A 25,733-nucleotide genomic window follows, 5' to 3' on the forward strand; every position below is an offset into this window, starting at 1 on the left:
CTAAAAATCCAGAAATGTCTCCATAGCTTACACTGTACAGTTAGGTTAAGAAATCCAGTTTGCTTGATTTAAGTGTATTTCAATAGATGAGAGAGACACTTTTGTAGGTCAAAGGAGGCAAAAGGAAGTTGCTTCTGAATTTCACTCATAATTTCTGCCCTGAGGAAAGTTGTAATAGAGCATTCTATTGTACGGATCCACCACATTTTGCCTATCCACTCATCTGTAGATGTAGACATTTGGCTATTGTGAGTAATGCCACTGTGAATATGAATGTACAGACACCCCTTTGAGACCCTGCTTTCAGTTCTTTGGGGGTAGGCCTGTAAGTGGAATTGCAGAATCATATAGTAGTTCTACTTTTCTTTTCTTTTCTTTTTTTTTTGAGACGGAGCCTAACTCTGTTGCCTAGGCTGGAGTACAATGCCGTGATCTCCGTTCACTGCAACCTCTGCCTCCTGTGTTCAAGCGATTCCCCTGCCTCAGCTTCCCGAGTAGCTGGGACTACAGGCGAGCACCACCACACCTGGCTAATTTTTGTATTTTTTTTTTAGTAGAGAATGGTTTTGCTACGTTGGCCAGACTGGTCTCAAACTCCTAACCTCAGGTAATCTGGCTGCCTTGGCCTCCGAAAGTGCTGGGATTACAGGTGTGAGCCACCTCACCTGGCCTATTTTTAAATTTCGAGGAACTACCAGACTGGCTTCCATAAGAGAGGCCACTCCTTTAACAAGCTTTCCCCAAAGCCTCAATCAGTGAGTTTGATTTCCATCTCATTGGCCACATTGGGTCACCTGACCACCTCTAGCTGCAAGGGAGTCTGAGAACCTATGTATTTTTCCACCAGGCATAGAACTTTTTAGAGCAAACGCTACACTCTGTGGGTAAGGAAGAAGAAGAGAATGAATTTTACGGGACAGCTAGCAGCCTAAGGGGAAATGACAACAGTAGAGCGCTTCAGGTAGGCAAGAGGCATTGTGGGAGGATTTGTGCTTTAGAAGACTCTCTCTGGCAGCTGTGGACTGAGGAGTCGTAGCCAGCAGAATCAGTTAAGAGCTTTCAACAATAATCCAGTGAGGAGTGATGGGGGCTCATATGAGGATGGGGTGGCAGTAGGGTATTCAGGAAAGGGATGGATTCCTAAGATATTCTGGGGCGTCCCTTCATGCCTGCCTGGATACTGAAAGTGGGAAGGAGTGAGGGGTGGGAGGGAGGGAGGGGTGAGTCCAGGTTTTGAGCATAGTCCTTCCTATATATCTAGAAGGAGAAACAGGTTCAATTTTGCACATGTTGAATTTGAGGAGCCTGCAGGATCATAGGTAGATCAAAAGTGGAATAAAGCTTGTCTCAGTCTGGGTCTTTCGGGACTGGTTTGTCATCTCCTTGGGGAACTTGTGGCAAAACTGGAGATAGCACATTCTGAGTCACCTACTCCTGTGCTGGCCAGGAAGCAGGTTGTGGGGAGGTGGGGGAGGTGAGGGGTGGGAGGAATAGAGGTGAGAAGGATGAGGTTGTTGTTCACAAAAACTGCATGAAGACAACCTTCCATCCTGAGTTTTTCTGGTTCAGATGGGAATCTCTGTGTAGAACCCCCATCACGGAGTTCCCAGGGACAATCAGACAAATATTCTCTAAATCAAGGAGACCCCTGCATGCTGGGATGATCATTCTAGCTATCTGTCCAGAGCCAAGGGTCTGAGTCTCAGATAAGCTGGTTCTATAAACATGCTATCTGTGCCCTGCCCAAGATATTTGCCCTTCCTAGGGGATCAGAGCCCTCTCAATCTGCTGCTTCCAGCAGTGAGAGCCAATACCTGTTTTCTTCCCTCCTGACCTCTGCTCTTCAACGGTTATTTTAAAATCTCCCCCCATAGACACACTATAAACTGCTTTGTGCTCTTCCTTCACTGGCCCTCATGGCTGAGTGATGCCAGACTATAAATCCCCTAGGACAGGACCCGCGTCATCACTGCAGGGCACAAAGCACAGGACTGACTCTTGGTGAAGGGAAGGAAAGCAAGTTCCTCTAGATCTGTTCAAGGCTGCCTCCAGGGTCCTGCAGCAGGGCTCTTGGCTCCCTCAGCCCAGGGACACCTCTTCCTGTGATGCTTCTTCCCTAGGTTGCTGGGTCAAGTGGGGGCTACTCATCCTGAGACCTGTAAGGCCAAACCCAGGCTGAACAAGGCTGGACAGGGTAGTGGGTCTGGCAGGGTAGTGGGGAGCAGTGTGGATCGGTTCAGAGTTCCTGGAGGTCATCAGGGACCAGACAACTGGGCTTCTCTGTTGCCATCCCTAGGAGCAGTCGACAATCACACGGACATAGCCACTGTGTGATTCAAAAACACCGTCTGCATGTAGAGTCAAATACAGAGAGTTGCTTGAATGTGTTCACAAATATACACACCCATGCACCACCACCGCTACCCACACACCACTTGCACACGTAAATTCAGGGGGCAAATCCTGCTTCCTCCCTTCATAGCTGTGTGCCCTCAAGTGACTTAATCTCTTTGTATGTTAATTTCCATATCTGTAAAAATGAGGATCATAATGGCATTCACCTCCATATTAGTTGTTGTGAAGATTAACTGAGAATAAACAGTAAAGAGCTTACAAGAGTGGCAACACATGCAGAGAGACACACGTTTTCATACTCCCAAGCCCTGCCCAGCACCACCACTGGCATTGGTGGTGAGCCTGGCAGCAGTACAAGGTTGGAGTCCCCTCATCCCGCTGAGCCTTTGTTTTCTCATCTGTGAAATGGGAATAATAATATCTACGTGGAGGGGCTCTATGGAGGAGCTACAGAGGCCCAGCATGGAAAGCTCCTACCTAGCCTAACTCTGGCCCACAAAAGCCTCCCTACATTGTAGCTGTCACTGTCCCTATGAAGAACAGATTCAAGAACAGGTGCAGGGACGGGCTTTACCACGGCAAAATCTGGACAGGCCCGACCTCCATCTCCTCCCACGCTGGAGCAGGGCCGTGTAACAGGGTCCAAGGCCACCGGGTGTCAGGCCTGTCCGAGCCAAGTCTGGCCAGCAGTCTGGGCTGGGGCTGGGGGCAGGGCTGGTCCGGTGGCCGTGGGCGGAAGGAGAAAAGGAAAACTAGCTCAGTGGAAATTGTCCTGCGGTTGGCTCAGGCGCCCACGACACTGTATTTATAGAGAGATCCCCGCAGCTCTTAATTCCGCGCAGTCGGGTTAACCCTTTCTGGGCTGTGGCGCCAGCATGGTGTGGACGAAGAACCCAGGACTAGGGCCTGACAGCAGGATTCCAGCCGTGTTCCGCTACCAGTCGATGACCAGTCAGTCACCCGCCCCTCTCTCAGAAAGGAAGATTCGGCTCTTGGAAGCGTGGGAACGGGGTGGGGGGTGGGCAGCGCCGGGATCCCGGAGCCGGGGGTTTTCCCCGCCAGGGTCAGGCCTGGGGGCGGGGAGGGGCGGGGCGGGGCGGGGTCCAGGCGGGGTGCTCTGCCCAGCCGGGTGGTTCAGGCCTCGGGCCGCAGCCGACGCCGTGGGGCCAATCCAGCCTTGGGGGCGCACCTGAGCCGCCTTCCCGGGTCCCCGGCCGAGTCTCCGGCCCGCCCCGCCCCTCGGACTCCCGGGGCCACCCCCGGTCCCCTTTCCGGCTGGGCCTCGCGGCGGCGGCGGCGACGTCGGCGGCAACTGGCCCAGGGTGGGCCGCGTCCCGAGTCCCGGAGTCGGCGCGGCGCGGTGAGAGCTGGTATGCGCTGGAGCGCGGGGTGGGGCGGCCTTTGTCTGGGCGGGTCGGCCCCGGAGCCCCCGGAGGCCCGCACCTTCCAGCGCAGGGCTGCGGGAGCTACCCTGCCTCCGGGCTCCCGCTCCTGCCCTCTCCCGGGTCCCCGCGGCCTCCGCGCACAGGAGTCCCGGGAACCGTGGGCGCAGCTCCAGCCCTGGAGCTCTGGGATCAGCGGGGAGCTGGGGGGAGCCCTGATCCAACCCCGTCCCCCTCTTCCCTCGGGCTGAGAGGGTCCCCGGCGCCGTCTGACCTGCCGACCCCGGAAGCCGGGGACCCGGGAGGGGTAGGTGAATGCGCTTTCGGAGGCCCCGGGTCTGGAGCGGGCACGGGGGCAGATCTGTCCCGTGTAGAAGAGTAACGTAGCCGCCAGCCGGGGCTGGGGGGTCAGCGGGGGTCTCCTGGGCCCTGCGGAGGAAAACGCCCAGCGCGGGGAGGGGAGCGGCGGGGGACGGAGGGAGGGCGAGGGGTTAGGCGGGTCCACTCCGCGGGGCCCTGCAGGGCGAAGGTGTGGGCGACGGGGGCACTTCCACAGGCAGGCGTGGGCATGAGGGGTCAGGTTCCGGGAAGGACAGGTAGAGACGGCTGGCAGGGGCCACGGGGTTAGGAGGTGTTGGGGGTGGGGAGGGGACCGGGATGGGCAGTTTGGGCTTGGGAAGTCTCAGGAAGGTGGGGGTGACGGTGGAGGAAGGTGGGGACTCGAATGGAGGCACACCAGAAGGGAGGAGATTGAATCACAGCGCCCGGGGCCCTCCCTGCGACCGTTTAGCTTGCGAATTGGCAGGTTTGGCCGCCTAAGGCGGGGGATTTATTTCTAAGCCAAACCTGCCCTAATGAGAAAAGCGTGATGGATGACTCAGATACGGGATCTATCACTGAGGGAAAACATTAAGCAAATAGTAAAGCAAAAAAGAAGATGTGGTGTGTGTGTGTGTGGCTGGGGGGGTGCTATCTGTCTTAATTCAGAAAAACTATTTACCTTCAAATTGGATGTGGATAATTGTAAATCAATCTGATGTCTTCATTAAATTAAAGCCCCGGGTCCTTTTCTTACAAGCATGTCTTTAGCAGTTAGTTTCTATATTAGAAAGTAATGAAGCTGCTTTGTCTTTAAGAGAGTTCTTTATTTAGTGAGACCTCCTCTAGTTCCCTCTGGGCTCCCAGAAGTCCCTAGGAAATCTGATGCTGTGCAGCCTTCCTGGTAGTGTGGGGGCCTGCAAATAGGTGGGACAGTTTGAGGCCGAGGGGAATTAAAGTCTCAACTTGAAGTCTAAACCTGTCCAATGGGTTGGGCTGCTCTGAGTGCAGAGGCGGGGTGGAGGGCTATGGGGCTGTGGGGTATGAACTGGCTCATATTTCCAAGGAAGTATTTTGGGTGAGTACCTAGGTTTCCCTGATACCTGCAGTTCTCGAGTTTAAGCACTAACACTTAAGGTAACTGTTGATCATGGAAATTTACATACATCACAGTCAGCTTACTGGAGTGTCCTCATGTGAATGCAGTTTTCCTTCATGACTTTGGGTGAGCCCCGTGGACCTCAGTTTCTGTAGTGAGGGGCTGTATGGCAAGGGGACTCTGGCCAGGAGAGGGCTTTGTTCCTGCCTTAAGTGGCCTCAGTAATGCTGTCTGGGTCTCATGACTGACCTTTGGAGTTCTTCCATGTGGTTTCTCCTGCCTACATTAAGCTTTCCAGCGTACTCTAGACTCCTGTGCTGTGAGACGTGAGCTGGTCAGAGGTGATGAGGAGCCTGTGTTAACGTAAGTCTCAAGTGAGGAGGGGGTGTTGGAATCTGAGGACCCTGTTTTCTTTCCTGTCCCCTCTTCACTCAGCCCAGGCACCCAATGGAAGCAGGTCAGCTGAAGGTCTCATGCTCAGATACCTGACAGCTGGGTTGGTACTTTAATATTTATGGAAAGGACAGTTATAGAAATATAGTCCCTTCAAAGTAGTCCTCTGGGGTGTCTGTGTCCTTATTAGGTTGACTTCTTCCTGTGGGAATTCCTCCATCCTTAAACTTTGGCCTTCTCTGGAGGAGTACATACATCTTCATTCTTTGAAGTAGGATTTGAGTTTGACATGGAGCTGGACAATGCTGTTTGGAATCAGAGATGCAGTGTGATAAGAGAGTTGGAATCCCACGGCACCCAAAGAGACGCCTAAGAAGTGTTGTAGAACAGGTGGCTGGAAGGCACTTGGTTGGACATATGGTGTTTGGGGTCTGTGCAGAAAAATGACCAAATCCAAGCGGCCTCTGAGATTATGTCCACATGGGAGCTGTTAAGCTGTGGATCTGAGTCACAGGGTCAGGGAAAGAGGAAAAATGGCAAGTAGGATGATGTTACTGCCCATGAGCTTATCCTCTGAGTGGGTGGGGACTTCGCATTGCTGTCCTTTTCTCACACCCCCAGGGAAGTCCACGAGCAAAAGGGGAAGGGCACGTCCAGGGCCTGGGGGAGGGGCAGAGGGGTGGGAAGTGGTCTACATGATATTTGAGAAATTTCCTTTGGTCTTGTTGTCTCAGAATGGACCCCACACCTGGAAGAGGGCCACATGTGCTGCTATGCCACCCTTGCCTGCCACCCCCAGTTCTGCTGCCTCTGCAGTATATCAGATAGGAGCATTGGGTTTTCAGGTTTGGGGGTGGGTAAGGCTGTGCGGGAGGCTAGACATTATCTCATATAATCCTCATAGTAATCCTATGAGGTAGGGTATCATTAACACCATTGTACAGTTGGGGAAACTGAGGCCCAGAAAGGGCAAGTCACATGCCCAAAGACACACAGCCGGCAATTGGTGGAGCTGGGCTGTTGTCTGCTTACAGAACTGGCTTTTTCTGCTGCTTTGGAGGCAGGACAGGTTTTACCCCTCTTTCTGGAGTCTGGCAAGATGTGCCAAGGGTTCTCATAGGGAGGCAGAGAAGACTCATCTAGGGAACCAGAGAAAAGGCAGGCCTGACCTGGGTGACCCAGTGACTAGTGGCCTTCACGGCACTGTCAGGGCCTTTGCTGAGGGTTCTTCTCTTCCAGAGCCTTGGCCTTCATCATGTTGGACTTTAAGGAATCTCTCCTCCACCCTTCAGTTCTGAGCATTGCTCCTAGACAGCTGCCCCCATTCTCCCTTTCATTCTCTTTGTGGTCCAGAGAAGGGATGCCTGCTCCACACCCCTGATGCCATCTTAAGCATTTGACCTTCCCTAGGCATAGGGAGCATCATCTGTGGGAAGAGGAATGAGAAGCATTTCTTGCAGTGAGCCTTGGAGCAGGGAGAGATACTGTCTCTGGGAGGCAGGGGTCCCAGGTTACCCTAAAGGCAATGCAGGCTTCTCCCTTGTGGGAGACATTGAAATGTGTCCTGGTGGGAATGCTCTGTGCTGGGGGATGTGGCAGCAGGAGGGTAGGAGCCCATGGTACTTGGAGCTGTGACCGTGCATCTGGGAAGAGGAAGGGGCCAAGGACCACGAGAATGAGTCAGAGCCAGAGATGGAGGCGACTTTTGCATTTGCTGCTTTGGAGCTGGGACAGTAGTGGGGCTCTAGGTGAAACGTGGGGACACAGAAGGAGTAGTGGTCCCAGAGACCCAGATGTGTGGCCTGACAGAGGAGGTTCTTGGCCAGGGAGAGCGGGGTAGGGACAAAGTGTTCGCTCAGTGCAGAGGCCTCATCCAGGAGGCCTTATCCCCATGCTTGAGGCAATCGTACCAGCAATACTATTACTGCAGTTTTGGTACTGGGCACTTTACTAAGTCCTCTGTCTCTATGGTCTTATTCTCACAGCAGCCCTGTGGGTAGGGATTGTCACCCCCATTTTAGAGCTTTGGAATTGGGTCTCAAATATGTTAAGTCATTTAAACTTGGTCATGTGTTCAGCGAGGCATCAGTGTCAGGATTTGAACTCAAGGCTGCCTGCTCCTGAGCTCATGCTATACCTTGGGCAGGCAAAGCAGCCTGATGATTCCATTCAACAAGTGAGGAATCCAGGCTGAGGGGAACTCGTCAGCTGGCTCTTAGTCACCTCTGCTGGTGGCTGATGATTGAGCATGGGACTTTGGGCAACCAGCCACCACGCTGGGCACAGATTTCCATCTGTACAATGGGTGTGGAGCAAGGCACTGGACCGGGTGAAGCCTAAGAGGTCTTCTAGCTCAGAGGACTGGTGGAGACTGCTACACTCCTCAGAGGACATCCCTGGGAGACCCAGAGGGGTCTGGTGCTTAGATGGAGAGGGGTCGGCAGAGTTACTCTGCTAGGCTGAGCCTCTTTCAGGGTAGAAACCAAAGGAATTGGGAGGCAAGGAGGCATTTAGGCAGATCACATCTGGAGAAGATGCACCCTTCCTTGAATGCAGTCTGAAAAGGCTTCTGGAAAGGATAGGATTTCCAGGTATGTTTGTGTGGGCACCTAGCAGGACTCAGCAGATATTGAGTGAATGCAGATGTGTGTGCTGGGGGCCTGCCAGTGTCAGACCTGAGATCTGCCCTCTGATGAGGTCTCATCTGCTCTCATCCTTTTCTTTCCCCTCCCCATTCCCCTTGTTGCCATCCCTTCTTTTGACTGTACCTCCTCTGCGCCTAATGTAACTTTCCTTTTTTTTTTTTTTTTTGAGACAGTCTTGCTCTGTCACCCGGGCTGGAGTGCAATGGTTCGATCTTGGCTCACTGAAACCTCTGCCTCCTGGGTTCAAGCAATTCTCTTGCCTCAGCCTCCTGAGTAGCTGGGACTATAGGCGCACACCACCACGCCCAGCTAATTTTTTGATTTTTTTTTTTAGTCAAGACAGGGTTTCACTGTGTTGTCTAGGCTGGTCACAAACTCCTGAGCTCAGGCAATCTGACCGTCTTGGCCTCCCAAAGTGCTAGGATTATAGGCGTGAGCCACTGTGCCCAGCCAGCTTTCACTTTTTTGAAGGCTCTGTGCCTCCCGTGATATTGTGTGTGTGTGTGCTTGTGTGTGTACACGTGTGCCCACAGCATGTGTAGGTGAGTTTCGCAGCCCCTTCACATGCCCGTAGTTCCGGGAAGACCTCAGCCCTGCTTTTCTGGCCAGCCCTGATGACATACTGCTGTCCTGACTCACACAGAAATCACTTGGAGAGGAAGAATTGATTCCTGCTCTTGGGTGGGATCATGGGACTGGGGAGTGGTGCCCGGGGACAGCCTTGAACACAAAAGGCCAAAACTGACTCAGATTATCAGGAAAAAGGAAGGCAAACAGGGAGGCCATTCCCAGGGAACTCCACGGACCCTCCCATCTCTCTTCCAAGGCTGCTGCCCATTTATAGAACACCCAGTATTAATTAGGTCCATTTTGATAATTTTACTCATTGAGTCCTATAATCATCCTATGAGGGTAAGGTTTATAATCCCCATTTTACGAATGAGCAAACTGATGCTCAGAGAGGATATTTTCATAAAGTTTCATTACTAGAAAGTGACAGAGTCTGGATTTGAACCTGTCTCTCCAACTCCAAAGTCATCTTCTTAAACACTAGTGCTAACGTCTTCCATGAAACTTCTTGCAATTATGCCAGCCCAACATGTGATATGGTCACAGTATGGGATGGTGGTCAGGGTGCTTTGATGGTTGAAGAGATGAAGACCCAGAACGGCAAGGGGTTTGCTCTAGGTAGTCTGGCAAGTGAGTGATAGAGCCTGGTCTAAAGTCCAATATATCTCTGTGGTTGCTGTTTTTTCGTTTTTCTTTTGTTAATTGCAAAAGAATTACATGTTCATAGTTAAAAACAGAGAAGTGTATCAAGTAGAAAACAGTAGCAAACCCTCACCCTTATTCCCACATTTCAGAGTTGCATTCACTCTCAGGCATCCAGATCCTTTCCCATCCGTCTATCTATCCAAACACACAAGCATTCATTCATTCATTCACTCATTGAATAGTGCATTGAGCACCCATTATGTGCCAAGCCTTTGCTAGAATTAAGGATGCAATAGTTAAATAAAGCAGAGGTGATTCCTTCTCAGGAAGGTTCCCATATATCATGAAGAAAACAGACTGGGTGCAGTGAATAACAGGGTCCTTCTTAGAGTGGCAGATCTCTTACCTGGCTTTACTGTCAAAGCCACCCTCAGAATACAGAGGTATTACCTTTTATCTTATTCCATGTTTTACTGCTATAACAGAATACTGCAGCCTGGGTAATATATAAAGAAAAAATGTTTATTTGGCTTGTAGTTCTGGAGACTGGGAAGTCCAAGGGCATGGCGCTGGTGTCTGGTGAGGGCCTTTTTGCTGTATTATCCCATTGTGGAAGAGCATGTGAGCGTGCAGGACAGTGAGTATGGGGGCAGCACTTATCCTTTTATCAGGAACCCACTTTTCCTGTGATAACAGCATTAATCTCTTCACTTCTTACAGGCTCCACCTCTTAATACAGTTAACAGTGGTAATTAAATTTCAACATGAAGTCTAAAGTAGGCATTTAAACCATAGCATCCACGTCATCTAGGTAGAAGGAACTGTCATTTGCAACAACCCTGTGAAGTTGGAAAGGGGGTTCTATGTTGTAGGAACTGGAAACAGCCCACTGTGTTAAGGGGCAAATAGGAAGAGGTGAGGCTGGGCAGGTGGGCAGGGCCAGGGCAGATAGGGCTCTATAGGCTATGGAGGGGCTGAGATCTTATCACAAGGAAAGTGAACAGCCCTAGGATTAACTATGGAAGGTAGTGACATAATATAATTTATGCTTTTATATTAATAAAAATTATTCTGGCTGTTATATAGAGTACAGATTGGAGAATAGAATTGGGTGGGGGATCAGAGAAACTGAAGAGGTGACGAGGCTTTTATGGTTATCCAGGCAAGAGATGATGGTGACTTAGAAACCAGAAACAGAAGCAGAGGTGGAGAAGAATGGAGATAGGGAAGATGTAGCAGACGTATTTGAGGAGTCTTTCAGTTACAGATAATGGAAAGCTAGCTCAAGCACATTTAAGAAAAAAAAAGAAATACTAGTTCAAGTACCTAGGCAGTCTACTGTGCAGTTTGCTTCAGGGATAGGGGCTTAAGTGATGGTTTCAGGTCTCTTTATCCTTCTAGCTTCCATTTCTGCCTCTTCATTTGTTTGGGTCAATTCTTTAGATTGTTGGTAGCAGATAGATTTATTGCTAACCGTCCCAGACCATATCCTTCTTAGTAATCTCAGCTAGAAAGAGTCCTTTTTGATGGCTGCAGCAGCAAGGCTCTGAGGAAGTCTCCGATTGGGCGTAGCTTGGCTTACAGCTCGTTCTTGAACTAATCACTGTGCTGTGGCGAAGCAGGGTTTCTCCAGTGAGCCAGGTCTTGTCACATGCCCAGGCCCTAGGCTGGGAGGACAGCTCCACCAGAACGGCTTGGACTGGGTTCCCTGCAGGAGTGTGAAGCCTTGCTACGGGAAGAGGCCAGCATGGAACGAGAGAAGAGCACTGTAGAATAAAGGACATGGAGCAAAATAACTGTGTTAAGACCAGCTGCCAAAGACAGAGATGATTTTCTCGGCATTGGATTTGACTCTTTGTCAAGGAAAGGAGCAGAAGATGTTAGGAAGGAATTGACGTTTAGGCCAAATGGGGAGGTGTTCATCTGTTTTAACTGGATTTGTCTTCTGGCCTCTGGGATTGCCTGTCCTGGTACAGGGTGAACTTGGAGATAGTATCTCTGAGAAGCTGTCAGGGATATTTCAGGGCAGCCTAGGGTAGAAGAGGGTTGGAGATGTGGGTCATAGTATTCCACAGTTTCCTGCTGTGCACAGATTCAATCCAGGATCCTCATCTACCTCCCTCACTACCTCCCTTGCCTCCTCTCCTGAGTCTCAGCCTCTCCTAAAGTCCCATCTTCGCAGAATATGCCATGGACATCTCCTCTTCTGCGACTGCTCATGCTGTCCCCTCTGCCAGATAGCTGAGATCTCTCCTCTGTGCAGTCCTTACTGAATCTCCCCAGCCCCCAATGAATGGCTCGATCCTTCCATCCAGGTTTAAGCCTACTCCCCCAATCCCCTCCCACAATACCTTGTATAAATGTGTACCAAAGAACTAGTCATATTATATTTTAATGATATATTTGCTTCCCAAACCTTTTTTTTCTATCTTTATTATGAAAATGTGAGAGTTTAAATATGCCATTTAGCAGCTCTGTAGTCTTGAGCAAGTTACTGAACCTCTCCATCCCTGAATTCACTCCTCGGTGAAATAGAATAATAACAGCACCTACTTCACAGAATGGTCGGGAAGCTTAAATAAGTTAATATGTATAACAGCACTTGCAACAGAGCCTGTGCATAGCTTTCAACGAAACTGGCCTTTGTTATTATTATTTGATAAAAGCAAAATAACATATATAACATGGGTAACTTTTGAAGCATAATAAGGAACATGCCATCCAACTTAGGAATGAGAACCTCTGTGATTGGATATTTTTATGTAATGATTCTTCATCTCCATGCATATTGCATGCACGACCAATGTCTGGTGCATGGATAAACGAACAAATGCTGGAAGACTTGAGATGGGGACATAACCATTTTATGGGGAAGATGGTAGGTTATGAGAACAGCAGATCAGTAATTTGTTCTTAATCCTGCTAACGCCCTGAAACAGTGAGCAAATGAGCACTTGAAGAAGAGCCCATTATTAGGCACCTGCACGGCTTTACTGCAAATGTACCTCTTTTCCATTTTTCTCCATTTGATTGGTCCGCAGCCAGAAGCAGGGAAGCTTCTCATGACAGCCCTGGGGATAAGATGGGTAGATAAGAGCTGGGTAGCAGCACAGGTGGGAGCGCTCCTAACCCCAAAGTGCTGAGTGGTGGTCAGACATTGATCCCGGGACAGATGGTGCTGTGGGCTTTCCTATTCCTGTCCTCTCCCTGAGGATGACACCAAACACAAGCAGAGAGAGGAGAGGAATCTTTTCAGATGATATTCATTCATTCTTTTTTATTAATCCAGCAACAAATTATCTAGCATCATCTATGTACCAGAAACAGTCAAAAGAGTACTTCAGAAGATCACGACATGGTAACACAGCATTGTAAATATAGTTAATGCCGCCAACTGTATACTTAAACCTAGATAAATGGCCAACTTTATGTTATATATATTTTATAACAAGTAAAACAATATTGTGGCAGTTGGAGGAATGAACTCAGTTTAACTGGGTGAAATGAAATAGTAACAGATGAAATACCCTATAAAGCTCCACCCCATCCTCAACTCCATGAGAAGAGAATGGCAGAGGTGTGGATTAGCAGCAATGAACGTGAACAGCTTCTGATTGCTGGCTGCAAATTTGACAGTCGGTTATTTTGGTGAATAGCGTGGCATGGCTGCTCAATGGTGACTTCGTCAAGGAAGATCAAAAACTTGCAGAGCTTTGATAAGGAAGGGGACAGACTTGTTCTGTGTGGTCCAGGGGTCAGATGAAGACTGACGTGGGCCGTATTGGAAGACAAATTTGGGTTAAGTGTAAGATAGAGCTTCCCACAATGAGCACTGTCCAAAGGCAAGTGGATAGCCTATGGAGGCCATGGGTGCCCATCACAGGGGAGGGCAAAGATTGCATTTACTTGGGGGGGGCAGAGAAAGTTTCCCTGTTCTGATGACTTGACCATTAATTTCTTCAATTTCCCCAGAATTTGTTCCCATGCCACTGTCTCCCTCAGTGACCCCACCTTGGCTGCTGCCACCACCACTGTGTGGAGGACTCTCCTGTCCCTCTGTTTGGAGCTGCAGCTCGTTGTGTCTGGGACTCCATGGGACATATTGGTGTGGATGATCTGTAGCAGGAACTCATCTTTCCCCTCCACATGCTTCATTTCCAGGTCTCCCATCTTGTTATGTGTGTCCATGTTTGCCCATTGCTCAAGCCTCCAGTGCCCCCTTGACACCTTCAGCTCCTCCCTCCATACAAACAGTCCCCAAGCCTGTTCACTTGTACCCTTGAAATTTGTCCGAAGCTGGGCCCAGGCATCACTCAGTCACTCTGATGAGTCTCCTATTGGTATTTTGAGACACCTATTTTAGATGTGGTTTCCTTTGTGGCTCTGAGCAGTGGCAATGTTCATGGGGTGGGGAGGGGGAAGAGAAGGAGGGAAAGTAAGGGTGGAATGGCTCCTTAGTTAGTTCAGATGCTGTAAGAAAGACCCAGAATAGCAGTGACTTAGGCTGGAAGAAGTGTTTATTTCTCACCCACGTGACCATCTGGGTATATCCAGGGCTGATACTACAGCCCCTCAGGGTCCTTCTGCCTGCTGCTCACTACAGCCCCTCGGGGTCCTTCTGCCTGCTGCTCACTACAGCCCCTCGGGGTCCTTCTGCCTGCTGCTCACTACAGCCCCTCAGGGTGTCCTCGTGCCTGCTGCTCACTACAGCCCCTGGGGGGGGTCCTCGTGCCCGCTGCTCACTACAGCCCCTCAGGGGGTCCTCGTGCTTGATGTTCACTACAGCCCCTCAGGGTCCTTCTGCCTGCTGCTCTGCCATCCTCAGCCTGTTGCCTTTGGTAGTATGGTCGCCACACACACCACGTCTGTGTTCCAGCCACTGGGAAGGGGGAGGCGAAAGGGAAGGGAAGGCATGCTTCCTCTTTAAAGGCATGATCCAGAAGTTATAGCTATCAGTGTACACGGTACATGACCACACTCTGCTGCAAGGAAAGCTGGGATTTGTAGTTGTTAGCTGACTGACCGTGTGCCTAACTATGGAACAAGGGGAGAGCTGGATGTGGTGGCTGTGCCTGCAGTCCCAGCTACTTGGGAGGCTGAGGCAGGAGGATCGCTTGAGCCCCGGAGTTCAAGGCTGCAGTGGGCTCTGATTGCACCACTGAACTATGATGGGTGCAATCCAGCCTGGGTGACAGAGCGAGACCCTGTCTCTAAAAAAAAAAAAGGGGAGAAAATGCGTGTACGTGGACAACAACCAGCAGTTTCTGCCCAGTCACTTTGTGCATTTCAGTGTGAATTGCGTGGCTGTGAATTGGCCAGCCCTTAAGGTTATAGTCCCTGAAAGCTTCAAGTACTGGTAAGGTTCTGCTAGCATCCACAAAGCTTTTCTTTTATAGGTGGGAACACTGAGCTCAGAGGAGGGAAGTTGCCTACTTAAGACTGCATAGCAAAGTGTCAGAGCTGGGACCAGAACCCCAAACTTAGGGATCATTTTCTAGAATTCCAAGGAGACAAGGAGACCTGGCTGAGAGGCAGATAGGCAGTGCCAGGAGGATGGGTTTCTGGAGTTCAGGAAAGGGCTACCTCTCCCAGTGTGGCTACCTGGGGAACTGCTCATGACTTCAGGGATCACCTTCAGGGTTAACATGCCTCTGAGGTGCCTCCAAGTTGCCCTGACTGTATCTTAAATAGTATACTATCCCCAGCTGCACAACTGCAGTGATCTGCCTGCACGTCCCCCTTCCCTATTAGAATCTGCTCCTTGAGAACAGACGTGTAGCTTAGTCATCGGTCTGCCCCTAGTACCTCCCTACCAGGAACTCTGTAAGTAGTGAAATGAATTACTAAAGACATGAATGCACGTAGATTCAAGGACTCCTTCAGTTGCAGATAACAGAAACTTAGCTCCAACTGGTTTAAGGAAAAAAAAGATGATTGGTTCAAGAATCTGGGCAGTCTAGGTCTGCAGCATGCTTCAGGCATAGCTGGATCCAGGGACTTCTCTGACATTTTCAGAACTCTGTGTCTCTCTGACCCTTCTTGTCCCCTTTGTGGTAAATGTTGCCCAAGGAGCCCCTGTGGGAATTGGGAGGAAGTGGGGTGATGTGGTGATCATGGTAGGGGCAAGGAGACCCTCTTGGCATCCTAGGCCCAGGGCATTTCGGCCCCCAGCTCAGGCATGCTCTGGTTTTGTTGTTGTAGCTTTATGAGGGCACATCTTGGGTCATCTCTTGGAAGCCTCCCTGTGGCCCTGCTTCTGCAGGGTTGAATGCACTTTCCGTAACTTAGACTGAGGACAGCCTGGCCCCTCACTCCTGCTGCTCTGTGAAAACCCACAGTGCTCTGTGGTTTTGGGATAGAGGGGGAGGTGGAGGAAGAGGAGGGAGAGTGGGAAGGGAGGGGGAGGGGGAGGGGGTGCGGGCAGGTGACTCACTGGGAGGGGTGCCACATGCTGACTCCAGGGCAGGTCCCAGCTGGGGATGAAATTCCCTTTTGTGGAACACGTAGGTGGGCGGTATGCAGGTGGCATGAGGCCTGCGTGTCTCCACATGGCTCTGTGTCCCCAGGCCACCCTCTGATTCTCTGAGCAGCACATCCTTTCTGAGCTGTGTCTCTTTCTCCTGTCCTCAGCTCCTCCAGGCCCAGCTGTCAGGGTAGGGGGGTCTCTGGGTGTTGTGGACTCCTCTGGTCTCTTTGCTTCTGGGCTGTCAAGCTCCTTCTCTCCAGAGCAGCTTTCCAGGACCCAGAGTGTAGGAAAGGAATAAAAGGAAGCAAGTCCAGGGCCCAGGCCTGGAAGTCCCTTGTCTTCCTCTGGAGGGAAGGGAGGCTCGGCCCTGGGAGTCAGCAGCCTTCCCCTACTCCATTCACAAAGCACCTTTGTCTTACAAGGGCCACCGTGGGACCCACAGGAAGATCCTGCCCTTTCTGTGGGGGATGGGCAGGTCCTGATCAAGGGAGGTGCCCTCTGCTCCCTGCACCCGCCCAGAGTGGCAGGAATTAGCCTGATATATGGAAAAGACAATCATACAAAGGGTCTAGAGTGCCAGGCAGAGGAATGGGGTCTGAGTTCTATAGTGAATGGGGAGCTGTGGGACGTTCTTGAGCAAAGAGGGGACATGAACAGATTCCTGTCTTAGGTCCTAGGAGAAGGCGCCTTAGAGAATGGAAAGAGAGGAGCAGGCAGGGCCAGTGAGGAGGGTCTTGGGTCAGGGTGGGAGGTGGAAGCTTGAGAAGCAGTGCAGAGAGTGAGGGAGTGGCCCCAGAAGAGCCCACAGGCCGTGTCTCGGGGTAAGAGAGGAAGGAGGACGTGGAATCTGGGCATTCGTTCATCCTTAGCCCTGGTGCTTCCTGCGGGGGGTGAGCAGGTCTTGCGGCAGCTGCGTGCTGGAGCTTCCTGTGGGCCCCAGGGTGGCCCTCGTAGGGCAGGATGTGGTGCCCGCCAAAGGCGCTTTATGAATGAATCGGGGAGGGGCGGGGCGCGGGGGTGGGGGGAGCTGCTGACTCAGCAGGCGGCCAGGCTCTGAGGCCGGAAGCGTCTGGAAAGGAAGTGGCTGCTCAGGGCTTCCCTACTGTAGACAGCTGGGAGAGAAGGGGGGCTGGCCAGGATGCACATGGTTTGGCTGAGGGACTCCCTGGGCCCAGCTGCTGGGGGTGTGTGTGTGTAGGAGTGGAGGGTGGCAGGGAGGGGGCAGGTGTGCTTGGCTGGGATTGGAAGGATTGAGGCTGGGTGCCTGGGATGGAATTAAGGCTAGCAGCTGTTAATGAGGTTTGCTCCATGGAAGGGCGGAAAGGTAGCAGAACTGGACTCTTCCCAGCTGTGCTGACTGGCAAATTCCTTGACATTAACAAAGTCATTTACCTGGGCTTTAATTTTTTAAAGTCCTGCAAAAACATGACCGAGTGGTACAGCATATCTCCCAGGGTGTTCATCCTTAGCCCTGGTGCTTCCTGCGGGGGGTGGGCAGGTCTTGCGGCAGCTGCGTGCTGGAGCTTCAGGAGGGTGTGAAATCATTTCCATTCTTGTTGATCAGTGTTGGTTGGCATAGATGTGGCTTGATCGGGACATGGCACCAATGTTTAGACAGCAGCTGTGGGACTCAGGGAAGAGGTGTGTGCAGCCTGGAGGGTGGCTGGAATTGGGAACGGGGCTGGACTTAGGGACGTCTGCCCTTCCCATCCCGGGCTCAGGCCTGACCTGCAGCCACAGACCTGTCTCTTACTCAGTCCTGACTCCAGCCTTGGGGGTCATCCCCAGGCCTGGCCTCTTCCACTTCTGATCTGTCTTGGTCACTCAATTCAGACTTGTTAAGCTAGCAAATGTCCTCTCTCTGCATTCCCGCACTCATACATCTAGTCGCCTCCTAAAACTCTGTCCTAGAAGCTTCTTTGCAAATACTGCTGATGTCACACAAGCTATACTGACCCCTTCCATGTTCTCTGTCTCAGCGAATGTCCCCCCCATCGCTGAGGCTCAAAGCCATGACCACCCTGACTGCTCCCTTTGTCTCTCCCCAAGTCCTCAGATGCTGTCACTTTTACCCAGACATGCTTTGTCTCTTCTGTGTGGCCCCTCATTTATTCCACCATTATCACTTCCTACAGATATGGCTGTAATCGCCTCTTTTTTTTTTTTTTTTTTTGAGATGGAGTCTTGCTCTGTCACCCAGTCTAGAGTGCAGTGGCACAATCTTGGCTCACTGCAGCCTCTGCCTCCCAGGTTCAAGCGATGCTCCCGCCTCAGCCTCCCGAGTAGCTGGGATTACAGGCACACGCCACCACACCCAGCTAATGTTTTGTATTTTTAGTAGAGATGGGGTTTTACCATGTTGTTTGGACTGGTCTGAAACTCCTGGCTTCCAGTGATCCACCCACCTCGGCCTCCCAAAGTGCTGGGATTACAGGTGTGAGCCACTGCACCTGGCCTGAAATCGCCTCTTAACTGGCCTCTCCCTTTTCCTGATACAATCCAGTGGGTGCCCAGGAGCTAGAGTGAGTTTTAAGCATGGTTACCCAGATTATGTGTGATTAAAACGATCCCCAGCGATTCCCATGACTCATAGAAAATCCTAAATTCCTCACCGGTCTCTCAAAGCCCTGTGTGATCTGGCTGAAACATGCCCGCCCATCAGATGGGGTGTGGGGGTGCTGTCAGATTAATCTTCATGAAGCTTAGCTCTGACCACGTATTTCCCTTATTCAGGAAGCTTCAGTGGCCCCCAGCTGTCTTTAGGATACAGTTCGCACCTGTCAGCTCACCTCTAAGTCTGGCCCCCTCGGGAGCTCCTGCCCTGCCCTACCAGCTACTGTCTGCCAAACTGATGTGCACACATCTTCGCCCCAGAGCAAGCCAACCTTGCCTTCACTTGCCTACTTGCCTCCTCTTCTTTATGTTTGGATACTAACGTCTTAGCTGATAGGGTGGGTCCCAGCTGCCCCCACTGTCTTCCCTGTCAGGCCTCCCCAGGGACTCCCTGCCAAGTGTCTGTCACCAACATCCCTCATCAGGGAGCCTTGAGGGGTATGGGAATGAAGCCCTCCTAGTGGGCAATTGCAGCCTTCTCCACTCTGGCCCAGGAGAGATGAGGTGAGAGAGGGCCTGGGGAAACCTTTGGAAACAAAGGCCTCGCATCCTCTTCCTCCCAGGCAGGGGCAGCCTTCCACCACGGGGAGCCCAGCTGTCACGGGAAGATGCTGCATCGGCGGGGCCGCCCTGGCCTGGATGTGCATGTGGGTGCAGCTCTGGGAGCACTGTGGTTCTGCCTCACAGGTGAGGGGAGCATCGTGGGGACTGGCGGGGAGGGACAGTGATTGTGGCAGTTGGGGAGGGGGTGGCCAAGCCAGCTCTGGCCAGCAGGGCCATACCTCATTTCCACCTCTGGGATCCAGTAGGTAACTCACTTGACCGTTCTTAGCCTCCATTTCCTTGTCTGTAAAATGGGAACATGAGTGATAAATGTGATCGTGCTATTTCTTGAACACATTGTGTGTCTCCCCCCCTCCACCTGCCCCAGGACCTTTGCACACACTTTTTCCTCTGCCTTTGCCTGGAACTTTCTGCCCCTAGACATGTGCATGACTGGGTCCCCTGTTTTGTTGAGGTCTTTGCTCCGTGTCACCTTCTCACAAGGCTCTCCTGGCTACCTCGTATAACATAGCACACCGCCGCTCCTTCCTGCCTATCCCCAGCCTCCCTGGGTTACTCTTCCTAGATTCACCCCCACCTGACGTTTGCTTGCTTCTTCCCTGTTCAAAGAGTAGGGTCCATCCCAGGGCCAGGGCGGCTGCTGCATGGTAGGGACCCAGTAACTGTGTAGAATAAACGATGTGAATCTCTCCACACAGTGCTTGGCACACAGGAAGCACTCAATAGTAATAGCTGCTTTAATAACAGCATCCTTCTCATATTTCAAATTCTTACCAGCATCTCTGCTCTGAGATGCTTCCGCCACGGGGGATGACAAAGCTGAGTGTCTGGCGCCATCTTGTGGCCATAAAGAAGTGACGTCTGTTTCTACCCATGGCTGTTCTGATTTCTTTAGAGCAAGAAAAGATTTTGTATGGGTGACTTACCAGGTTTCATTCCCCCAAATGCCCCCTACAAGGGACACCCTGGTCCGACTGATGTGGCCTGGGGCACCAGGGGTTGTAGCAACAGAGCCAAAGCTAGCTTAAGAACTTTAGAGACCTCTATGTACTGCAAAGATTGTGATGCTGTGTATGATTCACAATAAAAATAATAGGCCGGGCGCGGTGGCTCACGCCTGTAATCCCAGCACTGTGGGAGGCCAAGGAGGGCGGATCGCCTGAGGTCGGGAGTTCCAGACCAGCCCGGCCAACTTGGTGAAACCCCATCTCTACTAAAAATACAAAAATTAGCCAGGCACGCACGCCTGTAATCCCCGTTACTCAGGAGGCTGAGGCAGGAGAATCGCTTGAACCTGGGAGGCAGAGGTTGCAGTGAGCTGAAACTGCGCCATTGCTTTCCAGCCTGGACAACAAGAGCAAAACTCCATTTCAATAATAATGATAACCACCATAAAATCAGTGTTATTTTTCTAAATGTAGGAAAGAAACCTTTTAATGAGTGCTGTATTCAGTTAGGGTTGTCTCAGGGCTGATCTTCACACATTTGAGTGTGCCTGCTTTGCCAGTGCTTGAAGCACACAATCTAACCATTACCTGAGAATGGTAGGGCCAGGGTGGGGGGCTTACTTCCCCAAAAGAAAGTCTATCAGGACAGGACCCCTGCCTAACTATCCAGGGCTCTAAAAGAAGAACTAGGATGAAGACAGAGGTGACTGGGTGGGGAGGCTGCAGAGTAACTCCACAGGATGGAGGGCAGGGATGGGAGCAGGGGACTCTGCCCCAGGGGCTTTTTGCTGGAGGCTCTGGCTCTGGCTCTGGACATGAACTGGCTCTGTCTCTGGGAGCAAAGTTGACTCTGGATAGCTGGGATGCCTGCTCCTGCTTTCTCCTTCCTCCTCCTCCTCCTCCTCCTCCTCCTCCTCCTCCTCCTCCTCCTCCTCCTTCTCCTTCTTCTCCTCCTCCTCCTCCTCCTCCTCCTCCTCCTCCTCCTCATTCTCCTCCTCCTCATACTCTCCCTCCTCATTCTCCTCCTCTTCCTCCTTTTCTCCTCCTTCTCCTCCTCATCCTCTTCCTCCTTTTCTCCTCCTTCTCCTCCTCCTTCTCCTCCTCCTCATCCTCCTCCTCCTTCTCCTCCTCCTCCTTCTTCTCCTTCTCCTCCTCCTCCTCATCCTCTTCCTCCTTCTTCTCTTCCTTCTCTTCCTCATCCTCTTCCTCCTTCTTCTCCTCCTTCTCCTCCTCCTCCTACTCCTCCTCCTCCTCCTCCTTCTCCTCCTCCTCCTTCTCCTCCTCCTTCTTCTCCTCCTTCTCCTTCTCCTCCTCGTCATCCTCTTCCTCCTTCTTCTCCTCCTCATCCTCTTCCTCCTTCTCCCTCTTCTCCTCCTTCTCCTCCTCCTCCTTCTCCTCCTCCTCCTTCTCCTCCTCCTCCTCCTTCTCCTCCTCCTCCTTCTTTTCCTCCTCCTCCTCCTTCTCCTCCTCCTCCTCATTCTCCTCCTCCTCCTTTTCCTCCTCCTTCTCCTCCTCCTCCTTTTCCTCCTCCTCCTCCTTCTCCTCTTCCTCCTCCTTCTTTTCCTCCTCCTCCTCATCATCCTCCTCCTTCTTTTCCTCCTCCTTCTCTTCATCCTCCTCCTCCTCCTTCTCCTCCTCCTCCTTCTTCTGCTTCAATTTCTTTTTCTTCTGCTGTTGCTGCTTCTGCTTCTTCTTTTTCCTCTTCCTCTCCTTCTTTCTCCTTCCTCCTTTCTTCTTCATATGGAGTCTTACTCTGTTCATATGGAGTCTTGCTTTCTTCATATGGAGTCTAGCTCCATTGCCCAGGCTGGAGTGCAATGGCATGATCTTGGCTCACTGCAACCTCCACCTCCTGGATTCAAGCAGTTCTCCTGCCTCAGCCTCCTGAGTAGCTGGGATTACAGGGCATGCCACCATGCGTAGCTAATTTTTTTGTAGTTTTTAGTAGAGATGGGGTTTCGCCATATTGGCCAGGCTGCTCTTAAACTCCTGACCTCAGGTGATTCACCTGCCTCAGCCTCCTGCTCCGAGCCTTTTCCCCTCACTTCTAACTCATCAGGAAGTCCTGTTGATTCTCCCTCCTAAATAAACCTTGAATCCGTTCCTTTCTCTTTTTCTCTACTGTCACCCTTTGAAGCCACACCACCATCACTGCTTACAGGGAGAGCTGAAATAGCCCCCTAGCTGGCCTACCCCTTGCCTGCTACAGTCCAGTCTTCAAAAAGGAGCTAGAGTGAGTTTTAAGCATTGCTACTCAGATATGTCTGATTAAAACATTCTCCAATGATTGATTCCCATTACTCATAGAAAAACTTCGATTCCTCACTGGTTTCTCAAAGTCATTTTCGATCTGGGTGGGATGTGTCCTCCCATCCGATGTGTCTGCCACACTGGACACTCCCTGATATTTTCACAAAGCAAGGCTAGTCTTGCCTCAGGGCTTTCCACCTGCTGGGGCTCTCTGTATGTCAGCCCTTTTTCATTCCCTGTAAATTTCAGCTTAATCTCTTTAAAGAGCAAGTGCCTCACCACCATATTTAAAGTTACAGGTATTCTTTCTTGTATAAAAACAAATTGTGTTTCTTTAGGAAAAGGGGGGAAAAATGAAAAAGCACTTGCGATTCTCTCTCTTGCAGAGAAAACCACTATTAACATTTTTGGTGCATCCCTTTTGGACTCCCCAATTTATAAAATAAGTTACACTCATGGGAAATGCACACGGTGCAGGCAGGTGTAAGGTACCTGCCAGATTTTTGAAAAGCTGCTGCTTTACTGACTAACCTGCTGGCTTCTTTTCTTCACACACCTTAGTCACATGCTGATGAGAAACGGTGTGCTCATTTGTCCCTCTCTCCCATTAAAATGTAAGTTCTAGGCCGGGCGCGGTTGCTCACACCTGTAATCCCAGCACTTTGGGAGGCTGAGGTGGGTGGGTCAGGAGGTCAGGAGATTGAGACCATTCTGGCCAACACGGTGAAACCCTGTCTGTACTAAAAATACAAAAAAAGTAGCAGGGCGTGGCGGTGTGTTCCTGTAATCCCAGCTACTTGGGAGGCTGAGGCAGGAGAGAATTACTGGAACCAAGGAGTCAGAGGTGGCAGTGAGATTGTGCCACTGTGCTCCAGCCTGGTGACAGGGCAAGACTCCTTCTCAAAAAAAATAAAAGTGAGTTCTGTAGGGATGTGACCTTAGTATTGCTCTCTGTTGCATTTCTGACTCTTCTGCTTGGCACCTGTAGGTACTCACTATATTCTTGACTGAATGAGGACCTAAGACAATAAATTACTTTGCGTCTCAGGCCTAAGAGGAGGGGTGGCCAGGTCTGGGGTTAGTGGGGGCAGGGAGGGGGACTAGGGAGGTCCAGAGAGTTCCCACCCCTCCTCAGTCCCCCTTATATCTCTCCTACTGCCCTTGCCCCCAGGAGCCCTGGAGGTCCATGTCCCTGAAGACCCAGTGGTGGCCCTGGTGGGCACCGATGCCACCCTGCACTGCTCCTTCTCCCCTGACCCTGACTTCAGCCTGGCACAGCTCAACCTCATCTGGCAGCTGACAGACACCAAACAGCTGGTGCACAGCTTCGCCGAGGGCCGGGACCAGGGCAGTGCTTATGCCAACCGCACGGCGCTCTTCCCGGACCTGTTGGCACAGGGCAATGCATCCCTGAGGCTTCAGCGTGTGCGTGTGGCAGACGAGGGCAGCTTCACCTGCTTTGTGAGCATCCGGGACTTTGGCAGCGCTGCAGTCAGCCTGCAGGTGGCTGGTGAGTGCCGGGGGGAGATGCCTTCCCCTTGGTTCACCCTCCATTCCCCCTGCAGCTCACCCCCTGCCACACCACTGCCCCGAGAGCTCCAGCCCCAGTGCTGACTCCTGTACTCAGCCTCATGCATCCTTTTCCTCCTGTGCCATTGCCCTGCTTTTGACCCCACCTTCTGCCACCTCCAGCTCCCTACTCGAAGCCCAGCATGACCCTGCAGCCCAACAAGGACCTGCGGCCTGGGGACACGGTGACCATCACGTGCTCCAGCTACCGGGGCTACCCTGAGGCCGAGGTGTTCTGGCAGGACGGGCTGGGTGCACCCCTGACCAGCAACGTGACCACGTCGCAGATGGCCAACGAGCAGGGCTTGTTTGACGTGCACAGCGTCCTGCGGGTGGTGCTGGGTGCAAATGGCACCTACAGCTGCCTGGTGCACAACCCCGTGCTGCAGCAGGATGCGCACAGCTCTGTCACCATCATACCCCAGAGAAGCCCCACAGGTTTCTTTGCTTAAATGTCCCCCGGGGGGTGGGGGGTTCTGCTTCTATCAGCAGGGGTTGGGAGCTCTGAATCTGGCCCCACCTTCAATCTCCCAGAAGAGCAAGTTGCCTCCTAATGACAGGGAGAAAGATCACAGGGAAGTGGGGGTATCTATTGGATGGGTTGGGGGCTGAACCATCACAGGCCTTCTTGGCTCTCCTGACTTGAAAGCTCTGGAAGCCTCTGGGAAGATTGGAGCCACATCTGGGTCAGCAGCCAGATGAGAGAAGGAAAGGAGTCCTGGTGTCAGTTCCGGGATTCACTAGGGCGGGAGCCCATCAGAGTCACCTGCCCCAGGCCTGACCCCTGGGATTGATCTGGTCCAGCCAAGGCCAACCTGCCGTGATTGTTCTCAGAGGACTGGGGAGACTCCGTATCTGGGAGTCCCCAGGTTCAATCTGCTTTTGTGTCTAGAAGAAAATAGGAAGATGGAACAGGGTCTGGGGGTTTATGGGGGAAGATGTGGGGGGGGGGTACTCGGGTGGTAGCCTGGAGAGTCCCACCTCTCCTCACCATCTGCCCCTCTGGCCCCACCCCCAGGAGCCGTAGAGGTCCAGGTCCCTGAGGACCCGGTGGTGGCCCTGGTGGACACCGATGCCACCCTGCGCTGCTCCTTCTCCCCTGAGCCTGGCTTCAGCCTGGCACAGCTCAACCTCATCTGGCAGCTGACAGACACCAAGCAGCTGGTGCACAGTTTCACTGAGGGCCGGGATCAGGGCAGCGCCTATGCTAACCGCACGGCGCTCTTCCCGGACCTGCTCGCGCAGGGCAACGCATCCCTGAGGCTGCAGCGCGTGCGCGTGGCGGACGAGGGCAGCTTTACCTGCTTTGTGAGCATCCGGGACTTTGGCAGCGCTGCAGTCAGCCTGCAGGTGGCTGGTGAGCGCCGCGAGGGCGACGCCTTCCCCTTGGTTCACCCTCCATTCCCCCTGCAGCCCATCCCCTGCCACACCACTGCTCCCAGAGCCCCAGCCCCAGTGCTGACTCCTGTACTCAGCCTCCTGCATCCTTTTCTTCCTCTGCCATTGCCCTGCTTTTGACCCCGCCCTCTACCACCTCCAGCTTCCTACTCGAAGCCCAGCATGACCCTGGAGCCCAACAAGGACCTGCGGCCTGGGGACACGGTGACCATCACGTGCTCCAGCTACCGGGGCTACCCTGAGGCCGAGGTGTTCTGGCAGGACGGGCTGGGTGCGCCCCTGACCAGCAACGTGACCACGTCGCAGATGGCCAACGAGCAGGGCTTGTTTGACGTGCACAGCGTCCTGCGGGTGGTGCTGGGTGCAAACGGCACCTACAGCTGCCTGGTGCGCAACCCCGTGCTGCAGCAGGACGCGCACGGCTCTGTCACCATCACAGGTAGGGGCAGATGGACAGCTGGGGAAGGACGGAGTGAGTAACTGCCTCTTTACTGGACCCTAAGCTGGAATTTTCGTGGG

At 52.2% G+C, this 25,733-nt stretch overlaps 1 protein-coding gene and 1 long non-coding RNA gene across 10 annotated transcripts in view; one reads left to right on the top strand and one right to left on the bottom strand.

The window, feature by feature from the left end:
- The first annotated feature begins 822 nt into the window (after positions 1-822).
- Positions 823-25,733, top strand: part of CD276 (CD276 molecule) — a 35,789-nt gene continuing 10,878 nt past the window's right edge. For 2 of the 9 annotated variants that reach the window (XR_013520815.1, XM_035259173.3), the window contains exons 1-6: positions 3,461-3,725; positions 19,050-19,173; positions 23,419-23,757; positions 23,940-24,254; positions 24,835-25,173; positions 25,357-25,653. Coding sequence is in view for 8 of the 9 variants with exons in the window: in XM_035259173.3 (XP_035115064.2) it covers positions 19,095-19,173; positions 23,419-23,757; positions 23,940-24,254; positions 24,835-25,173; positions 25,357-25,653 (1,369 nt within the window). In the remaining variant the exon portion in view is untranslated. Of the gene's footprint in view, positions 962-3,186; positions 3,307-3,460; positions 3,726-3,766; positions 4,045-4,226; positions 5,518-18,606; positions 18,825-19,049; positions 19,174-23,418; positions 23,758-23,939; positions 24,255-24,834; positions 25,174-25,356; positions 25,654-25,733 lie in introns of those variants that run through there. The other 7 variants (XM_035259176.3, XM_035259175.3, XM_078333626.1 and 4 more) reach the window with 7 other exon arrangements.
- Positions 17,272-20,065, bottom strand: LOC118144819 (uncharacterized). The gene is made up of 3 exons (XR_004729608.2): positions 19,977-20,065; positions 19,269-19,333; positions 17,272-17,536 (listed from the first exon to the last, which is right to left on the bottom strand). It is a non-coding gene; the product is annotated as an uncharacterized LOC118144819 (long non-coding RNA).

Source organism: Callithrix jacchus, chromosome 8 (assembly GCF_049354715.1).
Source record: "Callithrix jacchus isolate 240 chromosome 8, calJac240_pri, whole genome shotgun sequence".
NCBI lineage: Eukaryota > Metazoa > Chordata > Mammalia > Primates > Cebidae > Callithrix > Callithrix jacchus.